At 39.5% G+C, this 17,395-nt stretch overlaps 1 protein-coding gene across 1 annotated transcript in view; it reads left to right on the top strand.

The window, feature by feature from the left end:
• The first annotated feature begins 227 nt into the window (after window positions 1–227).
• The window catches only part of CIBAR1 (CBY1 interacting BAR domain containing 1), a 33,808-nt gene continuing 16,640 nt past the window's right edge, over window positions 228–17,395 (top strand). The window contains exons 1-4 of the mRNA XM_065399376.1: window positions 228–316; window positions 4,915–5,149; window positions 12,034–12,102; window positions 15,463–15,564. Of these exons, the coding sequence (XP_065255448.1) occupies window positions 228–316; window positions 4,915–5,149; window positions 12,034–12,102; window positions 15,463–15,564 (495 nt within the window). The remainder of the gene's footprint in view (window positions 317–4,914; window positions 5,150–12,033; window positions 12,103–15,462; window positions 15,565–17,395) is intronic.

The following is a 17,395-nucleotide window of genomic DNA, read 5'->3' as shown; positions in this document are numbered from 1 at the left end:
AGCTGGATGTCACAGCTACCTTGTCCTCAGCCCTAGAAAAAGAGACGTATGTGGCTGGTGGATAGAAGTTGTCATTATTAGGATACAGAATCGTCTTTTATGTTTTATACAGGGGACTGGCTGGGAGGCAATGAGTCTTGGCATCATTCAGTCTCACTCTTACCCTAGAAAGGCGTTGGGGGAGGGCCAGGCTCAGCAGCCCGGGCCGTGGGCGGCGCTCGGTGTCCATGGGAACTGGGTGTAAGCGGAGCGTGCGCCGCGGCTCCCCTTCGCTCCCGGCCGCCATCATGATGCTAGGCCGCGGGCTGGACGCCAGGTAAGTGCGGTGCCCCCTGGCCCGGGGGCCTAGAATGGCGCTTCCCCTCCCCCGCCCGCGTCTGGCCGAGAGGTCTGGGCTGTTGGAGCGCGGGGAGGGGGGTAGACAAAGCCCTCGTTATTGGGGGGGGGGGCAGGCAGACGGAGTCCCGTTAGTGGGAGGAGGGGCGGGAGAGGGGGCAGAGTCCCTCCCTGTTATTTGTGACTAGGCTTGGGGGAGAGGGAAGGAGGGAGAGTTTGGCTCTTTGGCTTCTCCAGTCCTTATTTGTTACCCATCAGCCCCAGGCTTTTGAGACAGGGTGCCCTGAGGTTTGGGGGTGCTGGGTTTATTGTCTTCAGATTAGCTGTTTTATATTTGTCTAAGGGGATGAATCCAGTCTTTATGTTGTGTTTTAATTGGGGGGGGGGTTGCCAAAAATAGTTTTTAAAAGTCTAAATAAAATAGTTTGGGTAGGGTAACAGGATGTTCAAAGTGAAAATAAAGCCGGCTCTATTCCAACAAAAAAGTTACCTGCACCTATACATGACCAATCTCGTCCACTCATCCCAGCTGTCTGTTTTAAGCCATTTCATACTGTGCCCATCACTATAAAGTCTAGGTAACAAAATGTATCTAGGTTTAGTATTCTGGGATAAAATGAAGAGTAGTTGCTAATATAATCAAGCCTTGTGGTGTCCGTCCTTTTGTGGCCTTTAAGTAGCATTTTTAAAAACAAACTAACCTTTTCACACCTTCCTTTAAGGAAATGTAATTCCTATCTCTCAGAATTGAATGCTGTTCACATGGGGAAACTGTAGGCACAAAGTTGCTGAATGTCACTCTCATTACTTGATGTGGGGAGGTGGTGGTTATATGTAAAGAGCGTCAGATGGTTCAATAGGAGAGGGGAGGGACCCCACATTGGAGATTATTTTTAGATTAGTGTTAATTGTGGAAGAAAGATTTTTATGATGGGCTTTTCAATGAGTTTTTTTATACTCTCACTCAGTTTGTGAAATATTCCTTATTTAGATGGTAGCAGACTTGAGAAAACCATTGGGAGCTAGGAGACTATCCCCTGGTATTTGTCTTTAAAAGAAAACAACCTCCCTACCTCAAATTGTGCCTGCTTACTTTGAGGTAACATAAACTGATCTTCCTCTGCAATGGTATTTTCTTCTGAAAGACTTAGCATAACACACATGTTCATTTTCAGCATGTATTTTCACATATCTGTCTTGTCAAGAAAATATAGACTGAGAGACAATACTTTGGTCTTGAAGTACTGAATTTGCTTTGATTTTTCTGGGTTTGGAAGGTTGGTGACAGTGGTCAAAATTAAGAGCCAGGATCATTTCAAGCTGTTAGAATCGCAATTTACACAAATGAAAGAAGTTTTAAATTTTTCCTCCAAATAAGTGAGATGTGAGCAAATTCCAAGGCTAAGGATCTTGACCTGTGTTGCTAATAACATAGGGCCTGATCTTCCATACCCTAGCAAGCACAGTGTTTGAGCAGTTTTATTGGGGCCAATGGGACTTCTTACAGTACTCTGCAATTGGTAGTTAACATTTGCAGAATTGGGTCTGTATCATATTGTTGTGGGCACCAAGCAATGGAATGAATCTGATGAGAATCATATGAACTTCAGCAGCAGTAGAATTATGTTGCCAGTAGCAGTGAAGTGCTACTATATAGTGATATGTAGGACCAGCAGAGGTGAGACCCTCAACTGAAGGCACTCATTAAACAGATAGGAGGAGGAGGAGACTGAAGTATCAAGCAAAATATTAATGCCAACTGAATAAGTCTTGACTTCAATATATGGAGTGGTTTAAGAAGATTAATAAGTATAAACCAGGGATTGGCAGCCTTTGGCACGCAGCCTGTCAGGGAAATCCGCTGGCAGGCCGGAACAGTTTGTTTACCTGCAGTGTTCGCAGGTTTGACAGATCGCAGCTGCCACGGTTCACCGTTCCAGGCCAGTGGGGGCTGTGGGAAGCGGCGTGGGCTGAGGGATGTGCTGGCTGCCGCTTCCTGCAGCCCCCATTGGCCTGGAACGGTGAACTGCGGCCAGTGGGAGTTGCGATCGGCCGAACCTGCGGACGCTGCAGGTAAACAAACCGTCCCGGCTCGCCAGCGGATTTCCCTGATGGGCCGCGTGTCAAAGGTTGCCGATCCCTGGTATAAAATATGCAGGTGTTTGGTTGGAAGTTGAAATTTAAGTCCTACTCATAACCCATCATTAGCTTGAGTTTCTGAATTAATTAGTAAACTTCTTATCAAATACATAGCTATTGTATTAGTATTAAAATTTGTACTCATATAAAAAGCAAAATATAACCAATTAAAGTAATTTACATATATATTATTTTACCCTTATGGTTAATACATTCAGTCTAAGATGTTGATACGTGAAAATTTACCTTGCATGTTTTTGACAACCCACCCTGTTTCACAAGACCATACCTATGAACTCTAAGGATGTTAGGTAGAGAAGGTACCTGCTTCAAGGACTTCCTAAGCTCTATTGGAGCATATATTGTTTGAGTTCCATTGAGCAGGCATATTTTTCTGTAAATACCCCTCCTCCCACCTAACCAAAGGGCTCACATAAAATGTTATGCACCAGTGTTTTACCCTGCAACATTTTATGTTGTTGGTATTGCATAATTAATACTTTCTTTGTTTGCTATTGTGATGGAGATAGCATTGTTAATATTTCTTACAATTAGGCTTTTTATTTTTTGTTTGGTTAAATAACTAATACTCTTTGTGCTAGATTTTATTTACCTCTTGTGAAAGTTAGAACCATTAAAACTAAGGCCCTGATCCTGCAATCGACATAAGCAGAGCCCTATGCCTGCGCAGTACCCCATAAAAGTTAAGTTGTTTTCTGGTACTATGCCTGCCTCAATGTCTCACTGCTGATTTTTGTGGGGTTTACGTTCATATTTTCCTGTTTTAAAATACTTTTTCTCCTCTGCTGCTGTGTGAAAAACCTGCATTAAAACACGAGAAACAGACTAACAATACAAAGAAACATTGAAAATGACTATACCCAAACTGTTGTCAATTGAATACAGTTAAAAACAAGGGGAAAAACTCTTTATTCTTTCAGTTATAGTAAATTAGGTATAACATTTGTAAGTTTAAAAAAATTCAGACAAGTGAGGCAGGGTTTGTTTTTTTTTTTAATTGATTATGTCCTTTAAGTCACTGAGACTTCTAAAATACTGAACGGATTTACTTCAAACGATAATAAAGATGGATCTTTACATAAGTGGTGTAATTTTGTTTGTATTCAGTATTTGCTGTCATGCCTAACAAATTTTTTAAACTTGCACTTTGAAAAATTGAAATGAGCCTAACTATGGAGTTGGTATTGAGGACTTCAGGGGAAAAAATGAGTTCCTGAATCTAATAGACTTTGTTTACTTCTATAGTTACAACACTTTACTTTCAAAACCAATGCACACTGGCACTTTTGAGTAGATTCCAAGGAAAGATCACTAGTCTGTGAATCAGGAGACCTGGCTTTTTGTTCCCAGTCACATACTTGCTGTGTGTGAGTTAGGATAAATCAATTCACCACTTTGTGCCTCAGTTTTTCCATCTGTAAAATGGGGATATGGATACTCGGATTCTTTGAAAAGGGCTTTGAGAACTACAGATGAAAAAGGTGTTTCCATCCATCCACCTATTCCAATAACATGTTCTACTACCCAGTGACAGATAGACATTCAGAGACTTGCATGTTATTTCTAATAATGGTTTAACATTCACACATTAATGTATTGGGGATTTTTATATTTTAAGAGATTGGGGTGGTTTTGTGGTTATGGTCCTGGACTAGGACTCAGGAGGCCTGGGTTCAGTTCCTGGCTCTTCCACAGACTTCCTGTCAATCTTGGGCAACTAAGTTAAGTGAGACCACTCATGCTTAAATTTAAGCTTGTGTGTAAGTGTCTGGGGCTTTCATTTCTCTGGGACAGATTTTTAAATGTATGGAGGTGTCTAAAGATGCAGATAGATCGCTTTTGAGATTTCCAAAGCATCTAACTGCATAGGAATTTTATGAAGCTTTTCTCAAGTATATAGCTGTATCTGGTTTGGCTCTTCAGTTACTGTATTTTTACTTTTTAAAGTTCAGTTTGGTGAGTCTTAGGCTAAAATTAAATTAAATTAATGGAGCTATCCTATCTCCTAGAACTGGAAGGGACCTTGAAAGGTCATTGAGTCCAGCCCCCTGCCTTCACTAGCAGGACCAAGTACTGATTTTGCCCCAGATCCCTAAGTGGCCCTGTCAAGGATTGAACTCACAATCCTGAGTTTAGCAGGCCAATGCTCACACCACTGAGCTATCCCTCCTCCCCCCCGGCTGGAATATAAATCTCAATGTTTTATTATTTTATTTGTCTTTTTTAGATAAGCAAACACCACATCGGAATATTAAGTATAATTTTCCTCTAGTAAATTTCCATTTTGCCGAAAAGTAAAATGACCAATTTGAAATATTTATGGTATAGTGATGACAGTACCGTCAAACCTGTTTAATCTGTATGTATTGTAATCATATTGGTTTTTTTGCTTGTTTTTCATTTTTCCTTGGTTTCTAGGGACAATCAAACTAGACAAGTACGAGAGGCTGTTTCAAATGTGGAAAAACATTTTGGTGAATTGTGCCAAATATTTGCTGCATATGTACGTAAAACTGCTAGACTACGAGACAAAGCAGACCTGCTAGTAAATGAAATATATGCATATGCAGCTACAGAGACACCAAGCTTAAAACTTGGATTGAAAAATTTTGCAGATGAATTTTCCAAACTTCAAGATTATCGCCAAGCAGAGGTATAGAATTAAAGCTGTGCATGTTGTGCTTGCAAACTTATCTTTTTAATACGATTACCATAATGTATACCTTGGTTCTCTTTTAAGACTGAGGGAAACCACTTTTAAATGCATTAGTAACAAACGTGTTAGGAACAAAGCAAAATAAGCCCCATCAACTTTCATAGTTTACCCTACTAGTGACCTTTCTGCAGACCTAGGCCCCAATTGTGAAATGCCTTATGCTCATGCTTAACTTCATGTCTTGTGAATAGTCCCCCTGAGTAGCTTCTCACACCTTTTGAAGAATGAGGGACAGATAACAGGTCTTCAGTGGAGATGAGAAGAGCCAATGGATTTTATTGGGCTATAGATTATGCTTAATAAATTTGTTTTTTGGTTTTGTGACTTGGGCTGTCTTCTGGAAACTGGAATGATACTGTAAGTCATTTCTTCTGCAAAATCTATTAAATGTTATTTGTGTTTCTTTTTTCCATGTTAAATTACACTGCTCTACAGCCAAAATGCTTCTGAAATAAATGTAGTCAAACTTTACTAATTCTGGGTCACTGAGAACGAAAATGATGCTTAAAATTGTTGATTGGCTCTAGTTTTCAAGATATGCTATTGGGTCAGTATATACGACCCTTGACTTGGGAATGGCGGAGGATAAGTGAGTTATAAAGGGAAGGGATCTCAATTTAAACCAGAAATGACTAAAATACATCTTTGACTGGATCTATGAATAAATCTATGACTGGGTTTGGACAGTACTTGCTTTTTAGGCAAAACAATGAATGATGCAATCTGAAGCTGGTATTGCGTCATACATGATATGAATTGCATCATGTTATTCCTAGAAAACATGGATGATGCAATCATAACGAAGCTTACATCACTCTGCTGAACAAATTGCCCTATATCAGCTCTAGAAATCATACAGTGTCGTGCTCTCTTATTTGTCAGTGTTTGATTTTGCAAAGGGACACATTTCTGTTTAGCCAAAGTGAGCAGAGATGCCTCGTACTTGTGTGAACAGTGCAGATAACTTCTGCTATGTTTGTGGTGAAGTGACTTTTGCATCACAAAAGCGCAGTATAACCACTATGGTTAAGAGAGCCTATCACCTGTATTTTGGCTGCACGATTGGAGATCAGGACAAGAGGTAGGCCCCACACATATGCTGCAACACTTGTGCAACAAATCTTCGCCAGTGGTTGAACAGGAAAAGGAAATCTATGCCTTTTGCAGTGCCAATGATTTGGAGAGAGCCAACAGATCATACCAGCAATTGTTACTTCTGCATGGTGCCTCCAGTTGGGAAAGGTGTGTCAAAGAAGAAAAAGTGGACTGTGCATTATCCAAACATTCCATCAGCTATACGCCCAGTACCCCACGGAGAAGGACTGCCGCTTCCTGATGCACCAGAATCATTCTCACTTGAGTCAGACGAGGAAGAGGATGAAACTTCTGGTCCTGAACCATCAATGTCACAGGACCCACATTTTCTCCCATCCTCCTCCTCTGAACCACAGCTCATAACACAAGGTGAACTGAATGACCTTGTCAGGGATTTGGAACTACCCAAGAGTAAGGCAGAGCTGTTGGGCTCCAGACTACCGCAGTGGAATCTCCTGGCAGGTGATGTTAGGGTTTCCATGTTCCGTGACCGTCAAAAGGATCTTGTCCCATTCTTCTTCATGGAAGGTGATCTTGTAGCCTGCAACAACATCGATGGTGTGATGGCAGCCCTCAACATCGTTCACAATCCAGATGAGTGGAGACTGTTCATTGATTCATCGAAGACGAGTCTTAAAGCTGTTTTACTGCATAATGGCAATGTTTTGCCATCAATTCCAGTTGGTCATGCAGTCCATATGAAGGAAACCTATGACAACATGAAACAACTTTTGAGGTGCATAAACTATGACCAACATCAGTGGCAGCTTTGTGGCGATTTGAAGGTTGTTGCTCTCTTGCTTGGTCTGCAGACTGGATACACAAAGTACTGCTGTTTTCTCTGCGAATGGGATAGTCGTGCAAGAGATTCCCACTACATCAAGAAAGATTGGCCACTCTGACAGTCATTGGAGCCTGGGAGAAAAAGTGCTCAGCATCCACCACTTGTTGAATCAAGGAAGATTTTGTTACCACCCTTACACATCAAGCTGGGTCTGATGAAGAACTTTGTCAAGGCCATTGACAAAACACAAGCAGCTTTCAAGTACCTCCGTGGAAAATTTCCAAGGTTAAGTGAAGCTAAGATAAAGGAAGATGTCTTTGTTGGTCCTCAGATTCGTGAACTTCTTCGAGATGATGCATTTGACCATGCACTGCGTGGCAAGGAAAAGACGGCCTGGAAAGCCTTCCAGTTAGTGGCAATAAAGTTTCTCGGAAACAACAAGGCAGACAACTACAGGTTGTTGGTGGAAAACCTCCTCAAGGCATACAAAAGCCTTGGTTGCAACATGTCACTAAAGATACATTTTTTGCACTCTCATCTAGATTTTTTTTCACCGAACTGCGGAGCAGTGAGCAACGAGCACGGCGAGCGATTTCACCAGGACATTGTAACAATGGAGAAACGCTATCAGGGCAAATGGAGCCCATCAATGCTTGCAGACTATTGCTGGACAGTGACAAGAGATGCTCCATTTAATGAATACAAGAGACAAGCCAAGAAGCGCCGAGTAGACACTGAATAGGACTAAACTATGTACAGAATAGTTTTTTGGCTTTTGTTTCATAATAAATTTGATTTAAATAACCCTTTTGCTGATTTTTAAAGTGTTACATAAACAGGACAGGTGAAATATTATCATGTAAAGCAACCATAAACACATGAAAAGACCTAGGTTTACAATTTTTGATTAAAACTCTACTATCTACACAATATACATAGACATAAAATGTAAAAACTTAAATATCTTAGAAACAGTAGCCAATCAGTTGTTTTAATTGTCATATTTGAATTCAGCACATCAAAATACATAATAAATAGCACATTTTATCTCTGAAGCAGATGACTTCTCAAAAATTGTAGACCAGTGTTGTTATGCTTTGTACTCCCAAAATTAGGCTCCTGAAAAGAATTATGCAGATGATTAACTTTTCACACGTGAATAGTCTCTTTGATTTCAATGCGATGACTCATATGAGTCAAGTTAAACACATAATTTTTTTTTTTTTTTCAGGATCAGGGCCCTAAGAATAGTTTGACACTGTCCTGAAATAGGTCATATTACCTAGATGAGTTTGGTTCATGATTTTAAGTTCACTCTAAACAAAGCTTTTTTTGATGTTAAAAGGTAACATGCGAAAGAGAAAAAGTGGCCATCTATTTATTGGGATGGGGATGTTCTCCATTCATTATAATACCTAAAAATGCCTCAATGTGTTTTAAAGTTGTTGGGTTTTTTTGCTCATATTTTGAATTAGAATTCAGGTATTGTTCACTTTGTTATAAGTTATTGTAGACAGCTGGAAAATGGGTGATTTTATGACATCAAATGTATCAAGGAAGAGAGGTATTGATCCCGCAGTGGATCTGCAAGGGTCAACCCTGGCACTAGCATGGAGCTCCACTGACTTCAGTGAGTCTCTACACGTGTGCAAGAGTCCAGCCACATGAATCTAATTGCAGGATTGGCGCATAATTAGAATGCAATGGATTTTTATTCAGCTTGTTTAAAATTCTGTTTTAAGCTAACACCTATTTAATTAAAACTTCTGGGAGTTTATTAAGGATACCTCTTACCCCTTTACTAAAGAGCTCAGAAAGCTCCTACTTCACATTTGAGTCACCAAGGAGTACGCTAACTGAAAAGGGGAATGCAATTGTTGACCTTCTTGCTGTTTTTATAAAGAAAAAAGGAAATAGAAAAAAACTTTAAAAACCCCAAAGAAGCCTTTAACATCATCTGTATACATTAAGAAACAAAAGAAAAAATCATAAATCCCTTTTTTTCTTTTGAAGTTCACCTTTAAGAGGTTCAGCCCTTGTTACTCAGAAAGGGCAATTGAAAATAAAAGCGCTATGTCTGGTCCTTTCACTATGTATTTAGGGCCAGATTTTTAAGGGTATTTAGGCATCTAGAGATGCAGATAGGTGCATAGTGGGATTTTTGGAAGCACATAGATGCCTAACTCCCATTGATTTCAATGAGTTAGGCATCTAAGCACTCTTGAGAATCTCATTGTCACAGTTCCCAAGGTAGTTGCACTTCTGCCCCCTTCTTGATTTCCTTGAGGGAACCCCACTCAGGTCCTATCTGTCACTTTTCTCAAGGTGGGAACCCACATTCCTCTCACACCAGATCAGGGATTTAGGCTGTAATTCCTCCTGCAATTCACTGTGATCATCTTAACAAGTTGGAGTCTAGTTCAGAACCTGCTGTCCTGTTTTTTCCCTGAGATAATGACAGGATAGACCGGTGACCAGCCAGTTTGTTTAAAACAAAAGCTTTACAGAGAAAACATACCATAAAACAATAAATAGCTTATTGCATGCTTACCATGTAATACTTCTCTACCATACAGGACCCTGGTCAGTTTCAGTCCTTCAAACCCTTTCTGCGGGGTCTGTCCCTCTTGTTCACAGTTCATATCAGTTCTTCCATGGAGAGAAAGTGACTCCTCTTCTATATCAGGCTAGTCACTTGATATAATACTTTGTTTGCTGGGCATCTTGAACCCAGTCAAAAACAAATCAAGTATAGCCAATTTCCTCCAGAAGGTGATACTTCTCTACTCCAGACATGTTTATCTGTCAAAGGTTTTGCATTAATTACCCCCCAGTGATTTTAGTTCCTGAAAGTTCCTTCATTCAAGCTAGGCAACTTCCCCACAGTCACTGTACTGCTTGTCTTGTTTCAAGAAAGAAATTAACCCCTTCACGCCTGCTGAGTAACCATACAAAGGGAGAAGGGAAACAGTCCTGCATATTTAAAAAAAAAAAAAAATCAGTAGCCCTCCAAGTTCTCCACATCCACTAGGCACACATTTCTGCAGCTTTAGGCACCTAGATACCTTTAAAAATGTGGCCCTTCAGTCAAGCCATTTTCCACCATTCCAACAATTAATTGGGGTGGGGTTGGGGGGCAAAGACATTATAGAGACAAGGATAAAAAAGCGAACAGGGAATGGCTACATAAGTTCCATCTCTTGTTATCCATCTGTCTCCATTCCCCTTCTCCTCTTTGTGGGCATCAATTTATGCAGCAGCTTTCATAAGTATTTTGTCAGAACTAGCAAGTGAAATAGCTCATAAGGACTGCTGATTCCATTCATTCTTCAGTAACAGCACCAGATACTTAAAAAGATTTTGAAGTTCTTTAATTCATAAAAGTTCCAGGAGTATTAGCTTAAGAGCCTTTTAATTTCAGCATGCTATAGTCATCTAGTGTTGTAGATCTCCAGTTTCAAACCTGGTTTCTTTGTTGAGTATAAAAGAGGAAGATTAGAAAAACATGCAGAGGATGGGAGGAAAGTCAGGAGACAAAAAGCCAGCATAGAAAAATAATGGGATTTAGCTCTGTAAAGATTAGGATAAACATTTATGGTTCTAAAAAGTCCAGTTCTTAATGCAGTGCTTAACTCATGTCGAACTTTGAAACAATTGAGATAATTGATAGTACCCTTCACAGTCATGTACCTTGTAAATCAGTTTTTATTTAGATCTTAAGCGTTGTCCATTAATAATAATTAGGAAACAAGTCTTTCCCCAAAATTTCTCTTCCTCTGTGGAACCTAACTTTAACTTGGCTGGCATTTTTTCTTTCATCACAACATTTTCTTTTTAAGATCCCTGGTTTTAAAATCGTTGGTTCTATTTTGTTTGTAATTGTAAAGCTTTACAATTGGAGTTGGAACTTTGCTTTATAAATTGTGTAGCAACAGAGCTCTTTTTTGTTACTTAACAAGTTAATGTGCCCCTATAAAAGAATGCATATCTATATAAAAGAGAGCATAGTATGATGAAAGGCATAATTGTAAATGAGTGAATAAGGATGGCAGTTCATTGATTGGCTGCCAGTGTCACATACTTTATTATTATGGGCACTAGCATGCTATGTGTTCTACAGTCGTTCAGTAAAAAGTCCTTGTCCTCAAAAGCTCACAGGTAGGCAAGACAAAAGGGGTGGTAGAAGCAGAGAGAGAGGAAGGACAAAGTAACAATAACTTCCATTTTTGTATGCAGTGATGTTGTAGCTGTGTTGATTCCAGGATATTAGAGAGACAATGTGGGTGAGGTAATATCTTTTATTGTACCAACTTCTGTTCTAAAGTAACAAACAGACACAATATTGTATGACATGCATAGTCTTAGCTCCATTACCTGTCTGTTTTCATCTGTTTTTCCATGTAGAAGGTATTAAAACAAAATCTCAAAATGTAAATATCTCTGAATGCCTTCATATATGTGCATAATATTTCTGATATTTTGAGTATATAGTTTGCTGCTCCCATAGCTTTCAAAAATCTGGAGCTTTGCATCTCTTAAAGCATATTAATGAGCAAACAATTTTAAATCATAATCTAACATTTAAAAACAAATGTTTACTTTTAATCTCTTAAAAGCTGTAGAATGTAAGAGATTTAACATTGTCTATTTCCAGTAGTCAGTTCTTAGAATTCCCAGCCTAATTTGGTATAGTGCCATTGAAATAAAAGAAGTTACACTAGGGATTAATCAAGACAAGTTATTTCTTGATTAGTTTTATTGGTTCTGCATTTGCCTATATAAATACATATAATATATATATACAACCTCTGCTTCCACTGTTTCTTCAGTGAATGTGGTTAAAATCCTAGTCGGATAGAATCAACATTACTCTTAAAGCAATCAGTTTTCTAGAAATACATTTAATATGCAGAGGACTTGGGTAACTTGACTTTTTTTCCAGGTTGAAAGGCTTGAAGCCAAAGTGGTTGACCCTCTGAAAAGTTACGGGACCATAGTAAAACTTAAAAGGGTAGGTACTATAATGGTGTATTTTCTCTCAAAATTTAGTGTATTCTCATGGCCATTTTTGTGAAGCTTGTTAAGTATACCAAATTATTTAAACTTTTCTTATTAAAAATAATTACTGCAACAAAAATGTATAGATGTGTAACTCACAACAATACATTGGAATTGCAGCTGGGAACATGTGTGAAGCAGATGCAGTTCAGGAAACAGCTGAGAGGAGGGGGTCCAATCCTCTAGAGAACGGTGTCCAGCTGCGGGGTGGGAGGACAGAGTGGCTTATAGAGTACATGTAGAATAGTGTGCATGTGCAGCAACTTGCAAAAGCAACAGAACTCCATCATATCACATCTCAGAACTCCAAAATGGCATTCCCTGTAAATCCTGGTATATTTTTATTTTGAAGAGATATGTAAAACATGTTTGCAAATGCTTTAGGACAACAACTAAATTTCTGTATATATGAAATAAAGAGACTTTACTGTGTTAATTGAATTAACCCCTCACATTTGAACTAATTTAATTTGAATTAAAACAAGTCTTTGTGTCATCTGGAAACTTTATCAGCTGTGATTTTATATTTACTTCCAGTGCACTGATGAAAATCTTGAATAGGAATCAGGCCTAGTCCTGATCCCAGTAGACCCTCACTTGAAATACAGTAACTCCTCGCTTAACGTTGTAGTTATGTTCCTGAAAAATGCGACTTTAAGCGAAACGATGTTAAGCAAATCCAATTTCCCCATAAGAATTAATGTAAATGGGGGGGTTAGGTTCCAGGGAAATTTTTTTCACCAGACAAAAAACTATATATTATATAGATATACACACAGTATACATTTTAAACAAACAATTTAATACTGTTCACAGCTATGATGATTGTGAAGCTTGGTTGAGGTGGTGAAGTTAGAGAGTGAAAGAGGGAGGGATATTTCCCAGGGAATGCCTTACTGCTAAATGATGAACTAGCACTCGGCTGAGCCCTCAAGGGTTAACACGTTGTTAATGTAGCCTCTCACACAGGGCAGCACGAACGCGAGGGAGGGGAGACAGCATAGCAGACAGACAGAGACAGACACACACCTTGTGTGTAGGAGAGAGAGAGAGATGCACACTTCCCCTTTAAGTAAAAAAAGTGCATTGTCTTTTTAAGTGGATCAGGAAGTTGAGACAGCAGCTGCTGTTCCAAGCTCTCTCTGTCTCTCTCCATCCGTGTCCCCACCCTGCTCTATATGGAGAAGGGGTAAGCTGGGTGCAGGAGCAGGAGGGAGGGGGACACCCTGACATTAGCCCCCTCCCTTCCCACCCTGCACAGCAAGCAGGTGTCTCTGGGAGCAGCTCCAGGGCAGAGGGCAGGAGCAGCACAAGACAGTGGGGGGGAGGGACAGCTGAACTGCCGATTGATAGCCTGCTGGGCGGCTGCAGCACAGGGAACTTAGGGGAGCGGGGAGCTGATGGGGGGGCTGCCAAGCTGTTACAAGCCCCCACCAGCTAGCTGCAATGGGCTGCTCTTCCTGCAAGCAGTGGACAAAGCAGGCGGCTGCCAAATAGGGTGACCAGATGATAACTTCAAAATATCGGGACCGCCGCAGGGGGAGCGCCTTTTCAATTGTTACACTCACCGCGTCCGGGTCTTCGGCAGCACTCCGGCGGCGGGTCCTTCAGTCGCTGATGGTCTTCGGCAGCGGGTAATAAATAAGCCGCCAAAGACAGAAGTACCCGCTGCCGAAATGCTGCCGAAGACACAGATGTGCCTGGTGAGTGTAACAATTGAAAAGGCACTCCCCCTGCCTCTCGCCGCCGCCTAATAAAAAAAAAATGGGCCACCGTGCCCGAAACAAAAATATCGGGACAAATGGCATCCTGACCGTACTTCAGACGGGATGCGGGACAAACTGCTCAATATCGGGACAGTCCCGATTTTATTGGGACGTCTGGTCACCCTACTGCCAAATGACGTTAGAAGGGAGCATTGCACAACTTTAAACGAGCATGTTCCCTAATTGATCAGCAACGTAACAGCGAAACAACGTTAACCGGGATGACTTTAAGTGAGGAGTTACTGTACTCCCATTTAGTGATGATTCCCCATTGACAACTACTTGTTGGAATCTGTCAGGTAGCCAGTTCTTAATCCATTCATCATGTGCTCTCTTGATATTGTATAGTGCCCATTTTTTAATCAGAATGTTGTGCAATACTAAGTTAAACACTTTACAAGTATAATTGTTATATCAACCTAATTTATAATCTTCTCAAAGAACTAAATATATTTGTTTGACAAGACTTGTTTTCCTTAAAACTATGTTGACTTCCATTAATTGTATTCCTATTCCTGAATTCTTTATTAATTGAATCCAGTATCAGCTTCTGTTCTGTTTTTGCCAGGGATTAACGTTGGGCTAACCAGCCTATAATTCCCTGTATCATCCTGTTTGCCTTTTTTGAATATAGGCACAACATTATTATTCTTCCAGTCTTCTGGAATTTCCCCAGAATTCCAAGATTTACTAAAAATTAATATCAGTGGGCTACAGATCACCTCAACTAACTCTTCTAGGGCTCTTGAGTGCAAGTTATTCAGGCCAGCTGATTGAAAAATGTTTATCCTGAGTAGATATTGTCTAACATCCTCCTCAGTTACTAATGGACTGTAAAGTACTTCATCATTCTCATATAATATGAGTATATCATCCTACTTCTTTCCAAATACAGAACAGAAATATTTATTGAGCATCTCTGCCTTTTCTGCATCATTAATAACAATTTTACCATTTTAATCTAGTAGTGGGCCTATAACATTGCTATGCTTTCTTTTGTTCCTAATGTACTTTAAAACTCTAGTCTTGCCCGCCTTGGATTTTCCCTAATGTATTTAGCTTCCCTTATCAATCTTCTGCACTTCATACTTCTAATTTATATTGATTGCTATTTCTCCTTTTTCTATTTGTTATATATTGCTTTTTTATTTCTAAACACTGGCTACACTTTGCCACTGAACCAGCATGGGCTTTTAGCCAAAGTTGACCTCTTTCTTGATTGTAGAATTGCGCTTTTTGCCCATCTAATAAACTCTGCTTTAAGAACTCCTGATTTTCGTTCACATTTTTCCCTCCAAAAATTTAAAAGATGGCACACACAGCCTGGGGCCCAATCCTGCAAGGTGTTGAGTACCCTCAGTTCACATTGATCTCTTTTTCAGGAAGTGCTCATCACTTCACAGGATTAGTCTATAAAAACCTGGTTTGATTTAAAGCAAAAAAAAATTGTCTTAAGTTTTCAGGACAACTCATAAATGCAGACAAATGTATTTTATATGCCCCAGCTCTATTTCAATATATACAAAATGGTATAAATATATTTGCAGGATGATCTCAAAGCAACTTTAACAGCAAAGAATCGAGAGGCTAAACAGTTATCTCAACTGGAAAGGACACGTCAGAGGAATCCATCAGATCGACACATTATTGTATCCTTTCTGTTTCTAATGAATATAAGAAGTAGTTGATTCTCCAGTAATTAAAAATATTGTATTTAGAAAGAGATGTAAAAGCAATTGTCTTTAAAGTGATTATTTCATACATTGATCATGAATCACAAATTCTTTATGCTATATTTTGTGACAGCTAATTGGCTATAGCTTATAACATTTGCTATAGTAGCATTTATTAAACAAAAAGTACCTGAGAGTATCTGACATGTTTTCAGTCACCATATTCACATTTTCAATTTTTCTACATTTTTCTATCATTGATAGTAGGTTTAAATGTCTGTTGTATGATGTCTGAGGGTTATGGAAAGATTATATCCTATTGTGAATAACTCTTTGGAAAGTAAGTGTGGGACAAACTTTCACGTTATGTTTTGTTTAATTTTAGCTTTGTTTCCATTATTTTGTCTCCTTACCACCCTGGCAATTTTATTGATCTTTCCTGCAGCCATAGGGACATGAACTTCCCCCAGAGTTGATGTTGATGTTGCTCATTGAGGCTGATTGGGGTGGGGAAATCTGTAGTCTACCAGCTAAGACCCATTTTAGGCACTAAGGCGTAACCCATCGTCTAGAAAAACTTCATTGCTACCACTTGTTAGGTACATATCTGGTGGTCATCACCAGGGTGGATGTAGATTCTGGAAATAGTACCGTTTTTTCTATATCACATAATGTTTAAACATTATCGGCATCCAAACTGAAAAAAATCATAAAATCACAAAAAGGGCCATAACTCAAAGAAACAGTCTAATTTTGACCAAAATTGGCAGAAAGCTTCTAAATACAATTGATAATGCAGCTATGTACTCAAAAATAGTACTGTTTTGGAAAGTTTGGGAAATATTTAGCCCCAGGTGATATATTTTATGCATTTTCCCATATAACAGTATGAGCTTGTTTGTACCATGTAATACATCAAAATATTTGTCATTATTTTTAGAATGGACTGATTTGAGAAGGTTCTTTTTTTTGCCTGCTATTTATATGAAGTTTGCCGATAAGAAGACCCCTACATCCTAATTATAAAATGTTATCAATATTTAAAATGCTATGGCAGATTTCATGACCAGCACCCAATCACTCTGCCAGCTCATAGACACTTATGTTACCCAAGGAAAAAATTGTTCGAATACACTTCTGGGAAAACTATGTAATGGATTTGGTCCAACTATTGATGGATTACATAGAGGCAAAGAGAGATGATGATAGGTTCATGGAGCTTGACATTCACAGAGATTATTCCACTTGACTTCCAGTGTGGTCAGGTGAATTTTGCTAGATGGGGTTGTGTAAATGTAGCAGAAGACAGACTTCTGGAGGAGGAGAAGCCAGATATATATCATGCCTTAGTTGATAATCTGGGAGCAGTATACCAGACTGCCTGACCCTTCAGTGATATATGGCATGGCGTGGCCATTGAGCAATCTCTCAACAAGGATTATGGGAAGCATCAGCATCTTTGCACAGAAGATAAGGCTCTGACCAAGTGTTACTTGACTCATTAATAGCTATGACAAAACAAATGTGTGGAATTCAGCCTTCAGCGGCAGATCCCCACAAAGAAACAACCATAGAGTGCATGACTGCTGATGAAAATGTCCATGATACTACAAAAATTGTGACTGAAAGAATGACAAATCCTTTTAGTACTGAACCTGGAACAAGCCCAGACAGCAGAAAGCTGCTTGTGTACATTGCAATGTCTACTGTGGCTCCACCTGAAACTGCAGAAAGTTTGTGCATAATAAGAGGGAACGGCATAAAATAAATGAAGTGGTTTGTAACCAGTCGAGTGCAAAGGGGTGAG

This window comes from Emys orbicularis, chromosome 2 (assembly GCF_028017835.1).
Source record: "Emys orbicularis isolate rEmyOrb1 chromosome 2, rEmyOrb1.hap1, whole genome shotgun sequence".
Classification (NCBI taxonomy): Eukaryota; Metazoa; Chordata; order Testudines; family Emydidae; genus Emys; species Emys orbicularis.
Note: the sequence above shows the minus strand (reverse complement) of the source record. Positions and strands in the feature narration are given on the sequence as shown.